The sequence below is a fragment of the Callospermophilus lateralis genome, chromosome X, assembly GCF_048772815.1.
Source record: "Callospermophilus lateralis isolate mCalLat2 chromosome X, mCalLat2.hap1, whole genome shotgun sequence".
Lineage (NCBI taxonomy): Eukaryota > Metazoa > Chordata > Mammalia > Rodentia > Sciuridae > Callospermophilus > Callospermophilus lateralis.
The window spans coordinates 32632475-32646499 of NC_135325.1; the positions used below are offsets into that span (position 1 = coordinate 32632475).

The following is a 14025-nucleotide window of genomic DNA, read 5'->3' on the forward strand; positions in this document are numbered from 1 at the left end:
ACTAACCAAGAACCAGGAGAAGCAATGCCCAGGGCCAAGGGTAATTTGCACATTAAAGATTAAGGTGTCAGGGATGGGTCTTTAGCTCAGTGGTAGAGTGCATGCCTAGCTTGCAAGAGGCACTTGGTTTGATCCTCAGCACCACATAAAAATAAACAAATAAAATAAAGACATTCTGTCCATCTACAACTACAAATTTTTTTAAAAAAAAATATATTAAGGTGTCTGCTCTCCACTCTATCAGGAAACCCTGGATAGAAATTGAGTGAAGAAATCCTTTCAGTATAAGTGATGAAGTAAAACGTTCCTACTTGGGAACAATCATGAAGTGGTTCATCTATTTCACTGGAGGATGCCAACATGGGATTTAACATCACTGAATTAAATTCAAAAGAACATGTATGTGGCTCTAGTTTGGAATCATGGGGGAATAAGAGGGGGTATAGAGGAGAGGGATGACTCAGATTATTGCTGTGTTGCTATCCACATAATAACAGGAGATTTGTACTGACCACCATGCATATAACACACCGTGTCCTGTTAAATCCAGAAAAGGATGGTGGCAGCAGCCCATCCTTAACGACAAAATAAGGTTGACTCCCAAATTAAAACCACTACTTTTCCTCTTCACACACTCAGAAATGTATATTCAAAGTTGTTCCATGTTACCATTTTAGGAATACAAAAGCTCCTCTTTGCTTAAGTAAAAGCAAGTAACTAGGTATAACTTCCCACTGGGATCTAAGAGAAGGATGTGAACTTGTCTCCAGTCTAGAAGCTTGACACGGTGGTGCCACCACTCTGGGTTATGGACCAAACTCACCTTTCACAGCACTTAATGTTCTGGCTTTATTATTAACAAGAGACCTGGGAACACGGACCTCATAAGTGGGCGCCTACCTAGGTTGACTGTGGATGTGGCAAATAAGAGGCCGGGCCAGCCCATATCCAAGCAGAGACACCTTCAGCCCTCATCCCCACCCCTACGTGGTGTGGCCTCCCAGAAAGTCAACCACCTTTGGCCCAAACACACACACTATGTAGATCTGAACTGGGGTGGGGAGGCGGGTGATGGAGAGGGGCGCAACAGAGACAGAACCGAGCGGAAGGAACTGGGCCATCTCTATGCCTTTCATTTTCCTTGGTCCCTGGTGAAGAAACGTCGAAACGGGGTGGAATTCTTTTTAACGGTAGTAGAAAGCCAGAAAAGGCAGACAGTTGACCTTGGGAGCTCACATCGTCGCAGCGGGAAACGCAAAAGAAACCAAACACGTTGGCAAGTGAAGGGGGAGCACCGCGCAGCGCTGGGAGGAGCGCAGCGGCCCCGCTGCTGGAGGGATGTGGGGGTGGGGGGTGCGGCAGGGGTGCTCACCATAAATCATGGCCAGTCCGGTCTCGTGCAGGAAGCGCACCCGGCGGTGCTTAAACAGCCAGATGGTGAGGATGGTGAGGGTGAGCAGCAGGATGAAGGTGAGCAGGCTCACGCTGTCTTGCCGGTGGCTCTCCTCTGCCTCCTTCTCAGTGGCTAGCTCCTCCATGGCGCTGCTGTCCTCAGCCGCCGCCCCAGAAGAGGAGGCCGCGGCCCCAGCACGCAGCCCCCAACCCAGTAGCAGCAGCAACAGCGGTAGCAGCAGTAGCCGTGGCCGCAGCGCACGGACAGCCCGCCCAGGGCCCGGGTGCGCCGTGTCACCAGGCTCCATTGCCCCAGGGCCGCCTGCGCCTCTTCCACGCGGGTACCAGTAGCCCGCGCCGTCGGCGGGTTACCGTGGCGCCGCGGACTTGCTGGAGTAGCCGTGGCCGCCGCAGCTCCTCCTCCTGCTCGCGCCGGGGCTGGGACTGCGCCTGGAGCTGCGCGGGGGAGGGGCGCGCACAGTGCGCAGGATCCCCAAGCACCGCCCCCCGCCCGCGCACCTGTTCATCCCCCTGCTGAGCGGAGCCGCGCCCCGCGCCGACCCGGCGGTCGAGGCGTGGCCAGCTGTCGCCTTTCTATCCACGGGCGGGTCGCCGGCCCTTTGCCTGACTCTGCTCTTGACCAGGTCTTGGCGTACCTGGCCAGACCTTCTGGGGTCGCCACCGCGCTGCCTAAACGGGACGGCAGAGGTCGCCTGCTCCTGGCACGAGCCAGGAGCATCAGCTTGGATTCCCTCGCGGTGCGGTCTCTACTCCTGTCTTTGGTGCCACTGCAAAGAGTTTGATCTCACGCCAGTATGTAGTCGCTTTGGGCCCAGTAAAGTGGGAACCCTGAAGGAACTGAGGACCCACGAAGCCACATAACCCCCTAGACCTCTTTTCTCTCCTTTCATATCGCTTTCCATCTCTTAGGACTCCCCCAAATCTGCTACGCTTCATTCAAACCTCTGCTCCAGTCTGGCTCAATGTGAGGATTGATAGAGGTCAGAATCGGGAGAGGGCGTTGAAATACCTCCTTCATTATTTGGAAAAAGATAGACTGACATTCTTGGAAAAAGACTGCAGCTAAGTCCCTTGGGGAAGAAGTTTGAACCAGAAAGAAGTGAACACACCACACCTGATAGATGAGTAGCTGGTGGCCCTAAGGCAGGATCGGTGGACCAATGGGAGGGGGTTTACACTGATGACCCTTTTATTTTGACTTCCTGGTAGCTCAGGGAGTCTTTGAATCTTAGAACAAAGCTCAACTCTGAAAAGATTTATGAATTGGCCTCACAACAAGCCTCTTGAAACAAATCCTTAGAAACTAGAATTTTCCAATCCATCTTGTCCCTCTGGTCAAAGAAAAAAAGAGAAGTCAACTTAATTATTGAAGTCCTGATGCTTAGTACTATGCTCAAAAATGTTTATTGAATCATTATGAAATAATTCCCATCAACTCTCCTTGTTTTCTCTCCCAGAGGATTTTGCATTTTTAAGAAAATTCATTGAAGAAGTTAGGAAAGCTATTCAGATCACTGCTGCCTTCCCTGTTCCCTTCTAGGTGAACATTCTGCCAAGAGTGTCCAGTGAGTGCCCTCTTTATGACAGGGAAATCTCTTCATCTATATTTTGGTCAGTACCTTTCCCTACTCCTCCAGACTGTCACCCAGCCCCTGCCCAAAAAAAAAAAAAAAATCCATATGCAATTAGAAGTCCTATGCAGGTAGGTTCCAGTGAAACTGCCAATACTAAAAACCCAGATGGTTAGACAGCAATGGGGAATTTTGATCTAATTTCAGGAAACTTACGGAAAGGCTGTCTTTACTAAAAACTGGTCAAATCAATCATAATCTTATGCCCTCTTGAACTCCCAGAAATCCAGGACAGGATTTTTCCCTGTAGCTGAAGCTACCTTAAAAGTACAGATTTTGAGCCAGGCATGGTGGCACATGCCTGTAATCCCAGCAGCTCAGGAGGCTGAGGCAGGAGGATCCTGAGTTCAAAGCCAGCCTCAGCAACCTAGTGATGCCCTAAAAAACTGAGTGAGACCTTGTTTCTAACTAAAATACAAAAAGGGCTGGGGATGTGGCTCACTGGTTAATCACCCCTGGCTTCAATCCCTGGTATAAAAATAGTACAGATTTCTTAGTATTTGAGACAGATTGTATTTTCCAAAAATGGACTCCAACTGTATTTTCAATCCTAGAACCTTAGCACACTTCATCAAGAGATGACATCTATGTTCCCTCCCCTTGAACTTACATGAACCTTTGGTACTATCTCAAAGAACAGAAAGTAGCAATTGATGTGATTTGTGAGGCTGGGTCAGAAAAGGTGGTCTAGCTCCTATGTGTGTGTTGCTCTCAGTCTCGCTTTCCTTCTCATACACTCTCCACTCACTCTGAAACTTTGGGCTTCTAAGTAAGAAATCTACCTACCTTGAAGCTGCCATGCAAGAGAAACCATATAGAAAGCCCATCCATCAATAGAAGCAGATGTCACAGGAGCCCCAACTTTTTTAGTATTCCTAGCCCAAATGTCATATATGTGAATTACTGAGCATTCAAATTACTTTGTTTCTAGTCACAATCTTACTATAAATCTATGAGAGGCCACAAGCAAGAACAATCTAGCTGCTGGGCATGGTGGTGCACACCTATAATCCCAGTGACTCAGGAGACTGAGACAGGAGGATTACAAGTTTGAGGCCAGCCTTAGCAACTTAGTGAGGCCCTGTCTCAAAATAAAAAATAAAAAAGGGCTGCAGGGTGGGCTGGGGCTGTAGCTCAGCGGCAGAGCGCTTGCCTAGCATGCGTGAGGCACTGGGTTCAATCCTCAACACCACATTAAAATAAACAAAATAAAGGCATCCTGTCCATATACAACTACAAAAAAAATTTAAAGGGGGGGCTTCAGGTATAAATTGGTAAAGAGCCTCTGGTTCAATCCCCTGGACCAAAAAAAAAAAAAAAAAGGATGAACCAAAGAATCATCTAGCTGAGCCTAAACAACTGAACCTGTGAGATAATAAAAATGATTGATGTTGGTTTAAGTTAGGGTACTGAGTTTGAAGGTTACTTCTTCCACAGTAATAGATAATCAGAAGATTAATTATTGTAAAAGTAGTCAAGTCAGTTAGAACATGAAAATCTCCACCTGACTTTTCATAAATATACGCCAAACACTCTATTTTCTATACATATATATATATGCAAACTAACTTATGTAATACAGAGGTTTCTGATTCCAGTTAACACAGAATAATCTTAATCAACCCATTCTCTCCCAATGAATGCAGCTATAAAATCTAAACAGATCTGGACATGTGCCAGTAGTCCCAGCTACTTGGGAGGCTGAGGCAAGAGGGTTGCTTGAGCCCAGGTGTTCAAGACCAGCCTGGGCAACAGAGTGAGACCCCCATCTCAAAAAGAGAGAGAAAATCCTTAACAGAATGCACAGAGGAGCTCTTTACAGGTTCTGAAAAGTAATTTTGTTAGATAAGTTTATGAAGAAAACCAGAATTTGAAGTAAAAACTGGTGTTGAGTTTACCATTTTTTCTTCCAGTCTACACTGGACTGGACCCAAGGCAATCCAAAATCCCAGAAGGGGAATTGATATGGACAGAGAGAGCTTCAGGAAGAGCAGGAAATAAGTCACCTAATGTTCAGAAAAACTCTGATAAATACCATTTTCCCATTTTTACTATTAATTTTCTTAAGCCTTAACCAATAAACAATGCTACTGTGGCAGCTGAGTCAGTGATAATGGAGGACGCAGAACCCACAAGCATTCAACATGCCAAGAGAGGGAAAATTCTTCCCCCTGGTTGGAGTGGTTGTGGTCCTAACAACAGGGACTGCCATAGGGACCAAGAGCAGATGCACTTCTTGGCCTTGCTTCATGGCCTGACAGCAGACCCCAGAAGGCTTGGTGTTTAGTACCCTCAACCACCGTCAACTGTGCATTGATAAGATCAACTGTGCCCTGTATGTGTTCTCTTGAACAGTTGCAGGAACTTATCCCTAGCCCAGGGTAAAATGATTGAGTTGAGTACACCTAAAGACAATTAGCATTTGCACACCTGCAAATAATCAATAAAACAAGCTCCCTTCTTTCGTTCAGAGCCAACCAGACATCTTGTCAGAACTGTGTCTCCCTTCCTAAATGGAAGCCCATTAAAAAGCCTTGCCTGCCTACTCACTCACCTGACTTGAAGTCATTTTCATCATCATCAAGTCAAAAGATCCCAGGATCCCATATCATCAAGATAGTGGGGGCAAACCCTCAATGATATTTTTTTTCTCTCTCTACTGTTACCTGGCAGAAAATATGGGCAAAGTTGCATTATGTACATGGCAAAGAAGAGTAAATAAAGACCCAAGATTCTTGATAGTAGATCAAGAGGAGAACTACAAGAAATCAAAAAGTACCAGAGAAATTGTGGAGAGGGAGAAGGTCAAAAAAACAAGCCCATTGGGCTAGGTTTGTGGCTCAGTGGCAGAGCACTGGCCTAGCATTTGTGAGGCCCTGGGTTCAATCCTTAGCACCACATAAAAATAAATGAATAAAATAAATCTATAAAAAGAACAATTTAGTTTATATTAAAAAACAAGCCCAGGGCTTGGGTTGGGGCTCAACAGTAGAGCACTCGCCTAGCATGTGAGAGGCCCTGGGTTTGATCCTCAACACCATGTATAAATAAATAAATAAAATAAAGGTATTGTGTCCAAATAAAATTAGAAATTAAAAAAAATTCCATAAAGGTGTTTATAAATTTCTAGGTTCACCTTGACCTTCTCCATGGATCTGATACTAAAAATCATGCCAAAGATTGTGATAACTAAGAAACATATCTCCACCCAAGTCCTAGGCTAGGTACTAGATAAACCACAGGTAGAATAGATCTGAAGAGCACTGCAAAAGTTTTGAAAACTGATTTGGCTTTGAAGCAATGATCCACAAAAGGGTGATCAGAACTTGTGATCTAAACCCAATCATGTTGATAAACTATAACAAAATACAAACATTCCTCTATTGACTACAAGTTCTCATGAAGTAATATTCGAAATATCCAGGATAAAACCCCAAATTATTCAGCACCTGAAGAACTTGAAAATCCAAACTTGAGTGGAAAAAGGCAATTTATGGACACTGATGCTGAGACAACCTGGATGTTGGAATTACCTGAAAAAAATATTGAAGCAACTATTATAAAAATGGTCCAACAACCTGTAATCCCAGTGGCTTGGGAGGCTGAGGCAGAAAAATCACAAGTTTAGAGCCAGCCCCCAACAACTTAGTAAGGCCTTAAATAGCTTAGCAAGACCCTGTCTCAAAATAAAAAGATTATAAATGGGCCGGGGACATGGCTCAGTGGTTAAGCACCTCTGAGTTAAATCCCCAGTACCAAAAAACAAAACAAAATTCCTCAACAAGTAAATACAAAGAATCTTCAAATGAATGTGAAGATTAAAAGTCTCAGCAAAGAAGAAAAGAATAAAGAAGGAACAAATTTAAATTTTAAAAACAGAAATCTATAATAACTGAATTTTTAGATTTTTAACAAAATTCAAACTGAAATTCAATTCAAACTAAAATTTTTACATGATTGCAATATAAGAATGGAAATAAGCCACTCCTTGGTATTTATCCTACAGAATTAATCATACTATACCATTATATTATTAATCATCATACTATAACGATATATTCATACTCACGTTTATAGCAGCACAATAGCCAAACTATGGGACCAGCCTAGGTGTCCATCAATGGATGAATGGAAACAGAAAATGTGTTGTATATACAAAATGGAGTCTTATTCAGCTATAAAGAAGAATGAGATTGTGCTGTTTGCAGGAAAATGCATGAAACTAGAGACCATTATGTTAAGTGGAATAAGCCAAACTCAGAAGGCCATAGGTCCTAAGTTTTCTGCTACATAAAAGGAAGCTATAGAGAAAAAGAAAAAGAAAGATCTGGTGAGAGATCTCATGAAAATCAAAGGGAGATCAGTAGAATAGAAAAAAGGGACTAGGGAGTGAGAGGAGGGCAGGGAACAGGAAAGTGCTGGGGAGCCAAATTATATTGTTATATTGTATACATGCATGAATATGTAACAACAAATCCCACCATTATGTACAACTCTAATGTACCAATAAAAAAATGTGGGAATAAAAGAAGAATGGAGTGAATGAGTCATTAAATTTGAAGATGGATCAATAGAAATTATCCAATCTGAGAAATAGAAAGGAAAAAATGAGAAATAAATCAACAGAGCCTCAAGAACCTGTAGGATAATAACAAACAGCTGAAATGTTTGTCTTTGGAGTCTGAAAGGGAGGGAAAAACATGGTGTAAAAAATACATGAAGATATAATAACTGAAAACATTCCAAATTTAGCAAGAGACATGAAGCTGCAGAAACAAGAATGTTGGCAAACCACAAACTGGTTAAGTCCAAAAGAATCAATGCCCAGATATAGTGTATTCAAACTGCTGAAAAGAAAAACTAACAAATTATCCTTAAAGCAGAAAGATAAAAATGACACATCATATGTAGGGTAGTAACTATTTGAATGAATATGAATAATATGAATTTCTCATCAGGAACCAAGTGGATCATAAAAAAAGACAAAGCATTTTTGACATGATCAGAGAACTACCAACCCCAAATAATATATGCAGTAAAAATAGCTTTAAGGGTGAAGAAATTAAACATTATGACACAGTCACTTCTATACAGTATAAGAGAAGAAAATACTTCCCATTTTTTGACATAAATATTATGCTGATACCAAAATCATATTGACAGTTGAAGAAAAGAAAGTTACAGTCCTCTCTCTCATGAACTCAGACATAAAGGTCCACAATAATATATTTACGAATTAAATCAAACAATGTATAAAAAGAAATATACCCACTAACCAGGTGGTGTTTATGCTGAGATGGCAAGGGTGATTCAACATCAGCCAATCAATGCAATCCACCATATTAACTATCTAAAGAAAAAAAATCACATGATAATATATTTATTGATTCAGAAAAGCATTTAACAAAATGCAACATCCATACATGATAACTTTCAGCAAAATAGGACAGATAAAGTGCATGTACAAAAAAATAAGTTAGCATTATTCTTAAGGTAGAAGATTGAATTCTCTTTCCCTAAGATCAGGAAAAAGGCAAGAAAATCCACTATTACCACTCAGATTCGAAATTGTACTGAAATTTTTAATCAGTGTATGAGGCATAAAAAGGAAAATACAAGGTATAAACACAGAGCAAAAATCATTATATATAAATTTCAATGTAATACTGGCAAAACAGAACAAAAAATACAGAGAACAAAAGTCAGGAGGGGCTGGGGTTGTGGCTCAGTGGTAGAGCACTTGCCTAGCATATGTGAGGCACTGGGTTTGATTCTCGGCACTGCATATAAATAAATGAAAAAAAATAAAGGCCCATCAATGTCTAAAATATATTTCCTAAAAAGACAGGAAAGGAAAAAAAGAAGTGGTCTCAAGGGATATTTGAATATTTCTCCTATCCTCAAATAACATTATTATCTACTTAGAAGATTCCAAGGAGTGAGAGTCCCCTCCCCTCTCATTATTTCTGCAGGCCCCAAAGAGAAGGAATGGGACACTCACCCACTAGGGACAAGGCTCTTGATCCCATAATATCTCAGTTCCAGGAATGAAGTGAACAACCCTTAAGAAGGGGACCAAGACAACTTTCTGCCCGATGGTCAGGAGGGGAGAATTTCCCCTCCTGAATTTCTCACACTCTGAGGAAATCCCCTGCTGACATTTCAACTAACTGTAAGCTTTGGGAGACTAAAGTTCTGTATCTTAGCATTTTTATCCTGCACTTTACCATCCTAGTATATAATAAGAGCCCAGTAAACCCTGAATGACTGTATGGACAGATGGAGGAATGTGTGAATTTCCTCTTCTGTTACCTAGAAAGGGTGACAGTGGCTGCTGACCCTGCCTCTGTAAAGTATGCACATTTTGCTCCATTATTATAAGAAACTCTGCATAATTGGGCTCTGTTGACACTCTTAACAACAGAGAAGACCATTTTGCCTGTCAGTCTTCAAAAAATTGTGAATAATAAGTTCATATGGATTATTAAAACTTCATCTCTAGGAGAATTATGCTGTAAAAAGAAGGAGAATGAGGAGATTCCAAGGAAACTATAAAATCTTAGAACCAAATAAGCGAGTTTAGGAAAATCTCAGGATACAAGGTTGGCACACGAAGGGCAAATATATTTCTATATACAAGCAATGTTCAGTTGGAGATGAAAATTTTAAAAATATATCATTCACAATAGCACACAAAAGAAAGGGAAATACTTCAATATATGGGCTGGGGTTGTGACTCAGCGGTAGAGCACTTGCCTGGCACATGTGAGGCCCTGGGTTTGATCCTCAGCACCACAAAAAAAAAAAAAATAAAATAAAATAAAATGTGTTGTGTACAACTACAACTAAAAATAAAATTTTTTTAAAAAATACGTCAATATAAATGTAACAAAACATATTTAGGATCTATATGCTGAAAACTACAAAATATTAATGACAGAAATCAAAGAAGACCTAAAATGAATACAGACACATCCATGTTCTTGGATTGGAAGACTAAACTTAGCAAAGATATCAATTCTCTCCAAATCGATGTTTTATATTTAATGCAATTCAATAAAAAAATCCCAGCAGAAGTTTTAGTAAATATAGACAAGGCAAATCTAAAATTAATAGGAAAATCAAAGTAATCAAAGTACAATAGCCAAAACAATTTTGAAAAAGAACAAAATTGGAGGCCTCACAATACTTAATTTAATATTCAGTATAAAGCTAATATATAAAGTAGCAAAGATATCAAAGGAGGGTGATATGAGTAAGGACTATTATAGATTGACTGATGAAACAGAATTGAATCCAGAAATAAATTTACAAACAAAATTTATTTTGACAAAATTGGAAATATAATTTAATAGAAAAAGTACATTCTTTTCAAAAAATGGATTGAAATTAATGGACATCCATATGCAAAAAGAATCTACCTTGAACTGAACTTTATGCCTTCTACAAAAATTAGTTTAAGTAAATTATAGATACAAATGTAACATGTAAAACTTTTAGAACACAGAGAAAATCTTTGTGATCTGAGCTAAGCAAAGAGTACTTAGACATAACACCAAATGTACAACTGTTCTGTAAAAAAAAAAAAAAAATTGCCAATAGACTGATAAAAGTTTGGGGCTGGGCATAGTAGCACATGACTGTAATCCCAGTGGCTCAGGAGGCTGAGGCAGGAGGATTGTAAATTCATAGCCAGCCTCAGCAACTTAGCAAAACCCTAAGTAAATTAGCGAGAACCTGTCTCAAAATAAAAAATAAAAAAAGGCTGGGGATGTAGTTCAGTGGTTTAGTGCACCTGGGTTCAATCTGTGGTACCTAAATAAATAAATAAATGCTTTTACACTACAAAATATACTTTTAAGGGAATAAAAAGATATATTTCTTGGACAGGTAGAATTAACATTGTATACGGGGTAAAAATAGGAGTTCATAACCCACTTGAATCAAATCTATGAAATATGATATGTCAAGAGCTTTGTAAGGTTTTGAACAACTAATAAAAATAAACTTATGAAAACAAACAAAAAAAAAGAATTAACATTGTCAAAATGGCCATCCTACCAAAAGTGCTTTACAGATTTAATGCCACTTCTATTAAAATTCCAATGATGTTCTTCATAGAAATAGAAAAAGCAGTCACAAAGATCATTTGGAAAAATAAGAGGCCAGAATAGCCAAAGCAATCCTTAATGAGAAGAGTGAAGCAGGACACATCACACTACCAGACCTTAAATTACACTACAGAGCTATAGTAACAAAAAATGGTATGGTACTGGCACCAAAACAGACATGAAAACCAACGGAACAGAATACAAGATACAGGGACAAACCCACAGGTATACAGTTATCTCATGCTAGACAAAGGCGCTATAATCATACATTGGAGAAAAGATAGCCTCTTCAACAAATGGCCTGGGAAAACTGGAAATCCATATGTAGCAAAATGAAATTAAACCCCTGTCTCTCACCGTGCACAAAACTCAAAGTGGATCAAGGACTTAGGAATTAAACCAGAGACCCTGTGCCTATTAGAAAAAAACATAGGCCCATCTCTTCATCATATTGGCTTAGGAACCGAATTCTCAACAAGACACCTAAAGCACAAGAAGTAAAATCAAGAATCAATAAATAGGATGGAATCAAACTAAAAAAGCTTCTTCACAGCAAAGGAAACCATCAAGAACTTGAGGTCTGGGGTTGTGGCTCAGTGGTAGAGCGCTTGCCTAGCACGTTCAAGGCCATGGGTTCAAACCTCAGCACCACATAAAAATAAAATAAAGTTATATTTAAAAAGAACTTGAATAGTGAACCTACAGAATCAGAGAAAATCTTTGCCACCTGCACCTCAGATAGAGCATTAATCTCCAGGATATATAAAGAACTCAAAAACTTAACACCAAAAAGCCAAATATCAATAAATGGGCAAAGGAACTGAACGACTTCACAGAAAAAGAAATACAAATGGTCAACAGATACATGAAAAAAATGTTCAACATCTCTAGCAATTAGATAAATGCAAATTAAAACCACACTGAGAGTCTATCTCACTCCAGTCAGAATGGCAATTACCAAGAATACAGGCAACAATAAATGTTGGCAAGGATGTAGGGAAAAGTATTCACTCATCCATTGCTGGTGGGACTGCAAATTGGTGCAACTACTATGGAAAGCAGTATAGAGATTCCTCAGAAAACTTGGAATGAACCACCATTTGACCCAGTTATCCCACTCCTCGGTTTGTACCCAAAGGACTTAAAATCAGCATACTACAGAGACACAGCCACATCAATGTTTATAGTAGCTCAACCTAGGTGCCCTTAAACAGATGAATGGATAAAGAAAATGTGGTACATATATACATGCTGGAATATTACTCAACCATAAAGAAGAATGAAATTATGGCATTTGATGGTAAATGCTAAGTGAAATAAACCAATCCCCCAAAACCAAAGGCCAAATGTTCTAATACAAAATAAGGGAATAATAGAAGTTCTTTGAATTAGACAAAGGGGAATGAAGAGAAGGGACAGGGGATGGGAATAGGAAAGACAGTAGAATGAATGAGACATAACTTTCCTATGTTCGTATATGAATACACATTCAGTGAAACTCCACATCATGTACAACCACAAGAATGGCATCCTAATTAGAATAAGTTATATAAATTATACTCCATGTATGTTTAATATGTCAAAATTCATTCTACTGTCATGTATACCTAAAATGAATAAATTAGGAAATAAAAATATATACAAAAGAATCATTAGATTTAAAAAACTCAAGTTTTATTTAGAAATAACACCGCATCTGCTTTTATGTTGGCAAAATGAAATAACACATAATACTTTGAAAATGCTAATCTTTTACAAACTACCATATTTGTTTCAAAAAATAAAGACACTCCAGGGGCTGGGGTTGTGGCTTAGCAGTAAGGTACTTGCCTTGCACGTGCGAGGCCCTGGGTTAGATTTTCAGCACTACATATAAATAAATAAAATAAAGGTATTGTGTCTAACTACAACTAAAAAATAAGTATTTTTTTTTAAATAAAGACACTCCAAACTTAACAGACAAAACTACAGTTATGGAAAACAGATCTTTCATTTCAGGAGTTTGTAGAAGGGGGAGGTATGAAGGGAGATTTGGGGGACAATGCAGTTGTTCTGTATCCTGATTGTGGTGGTGGTTGTATGAATCCATACATGTGTTAAATTCATGGAACTGTACATTAAAAATAAAGTTCACTGTAAGTTAATTTTGGTAACTCCTCCCTGTCATGTGTTAACAAATCCTCTGATTACCCTTGGGCATTCTCCAATTTCATATTAGTTCAAGGAAGGAATGAAGGCCTCAAGAAATCCCAAGAGCTACGCCTTGAGTTCAGTTAGGCTGAGATGTTTTAGAATGTCGCAGGTGAGGAGAACTAAAATCTTAAAGTCAGTCACACCCACAGGATACTATAAATTCTATAGGCATAAACATTAGCTGCATGGTTAGAGACCTCTTTTGTAGAATTAGAAGTGTCCAAAAAGAGCTCTGTGGTAGATTTTTATAAATAAGTTGGGGAGTTAATAATTTATTCAGGGTTTATTATGAAAAGAACACTTTGAGTATTTGCAACGGAGAAAACTTAATGCAAGTAATTGGTTCTCCAGTTGATAGAAGAGCTGAGACACCAACTAGGGGACAAGATATACTCCTAGAGATTAGCACAAAGAAGGCCCTTGGCTGGAAAGACAAAGAGGAAGGAGTTTGATAGTTCTTATTCCCTTCTCCTTCCAAACTTGGGATCAGGTCACATGAGAGAAGCTAGCACCACAGCAGGCTGTCATGGTAGGGAGGGATTCATGGGGGAGATGGCAGGCAGCCAGACAGGGAAAGGGCTTCCTTCCTGGTTCTTGCTTTTCTTGTCTGCCTTGCTCCACAAGCACTAGTTTGCAGCTTCTTTCAGCACTTTCAGAGCCAGCCTCAGCTGAGCAAC

The 14025-nt window shown here is 39.8% G+C and overlaps 2 protein-coding genes across 3 annotated transcripts in view; one reads left to right on the forward strand and one right to left on the reverse strand.

The window, feature by feature from the left end:
* The window catches only part of Slc9a7 (solute carrier family 9 member A7), a 135113-nt gene extending 133413 nt beyond the window's left edge, over positions 1 to 1700 (reverse strand). For both annotated transcript variants that reach the window (XM_077107578.1, XM_077107577.1), the window contains exon 1: positions 1373 to 1700. In XM_077107578.1, the coding sequence (XP_076963693.1) occupies positions 1373 to 1700 (328 nt within the window). The remainder of the gene's footprint in view (positions 1 to 1372) is intronic.
* The window catches only part of LOC143639426 (uncharacterized), an 831269-nt gene that overhangs the window by 253141 nt on the left and 564103 nt on the right, over positions 1 to 14025 (forward strand).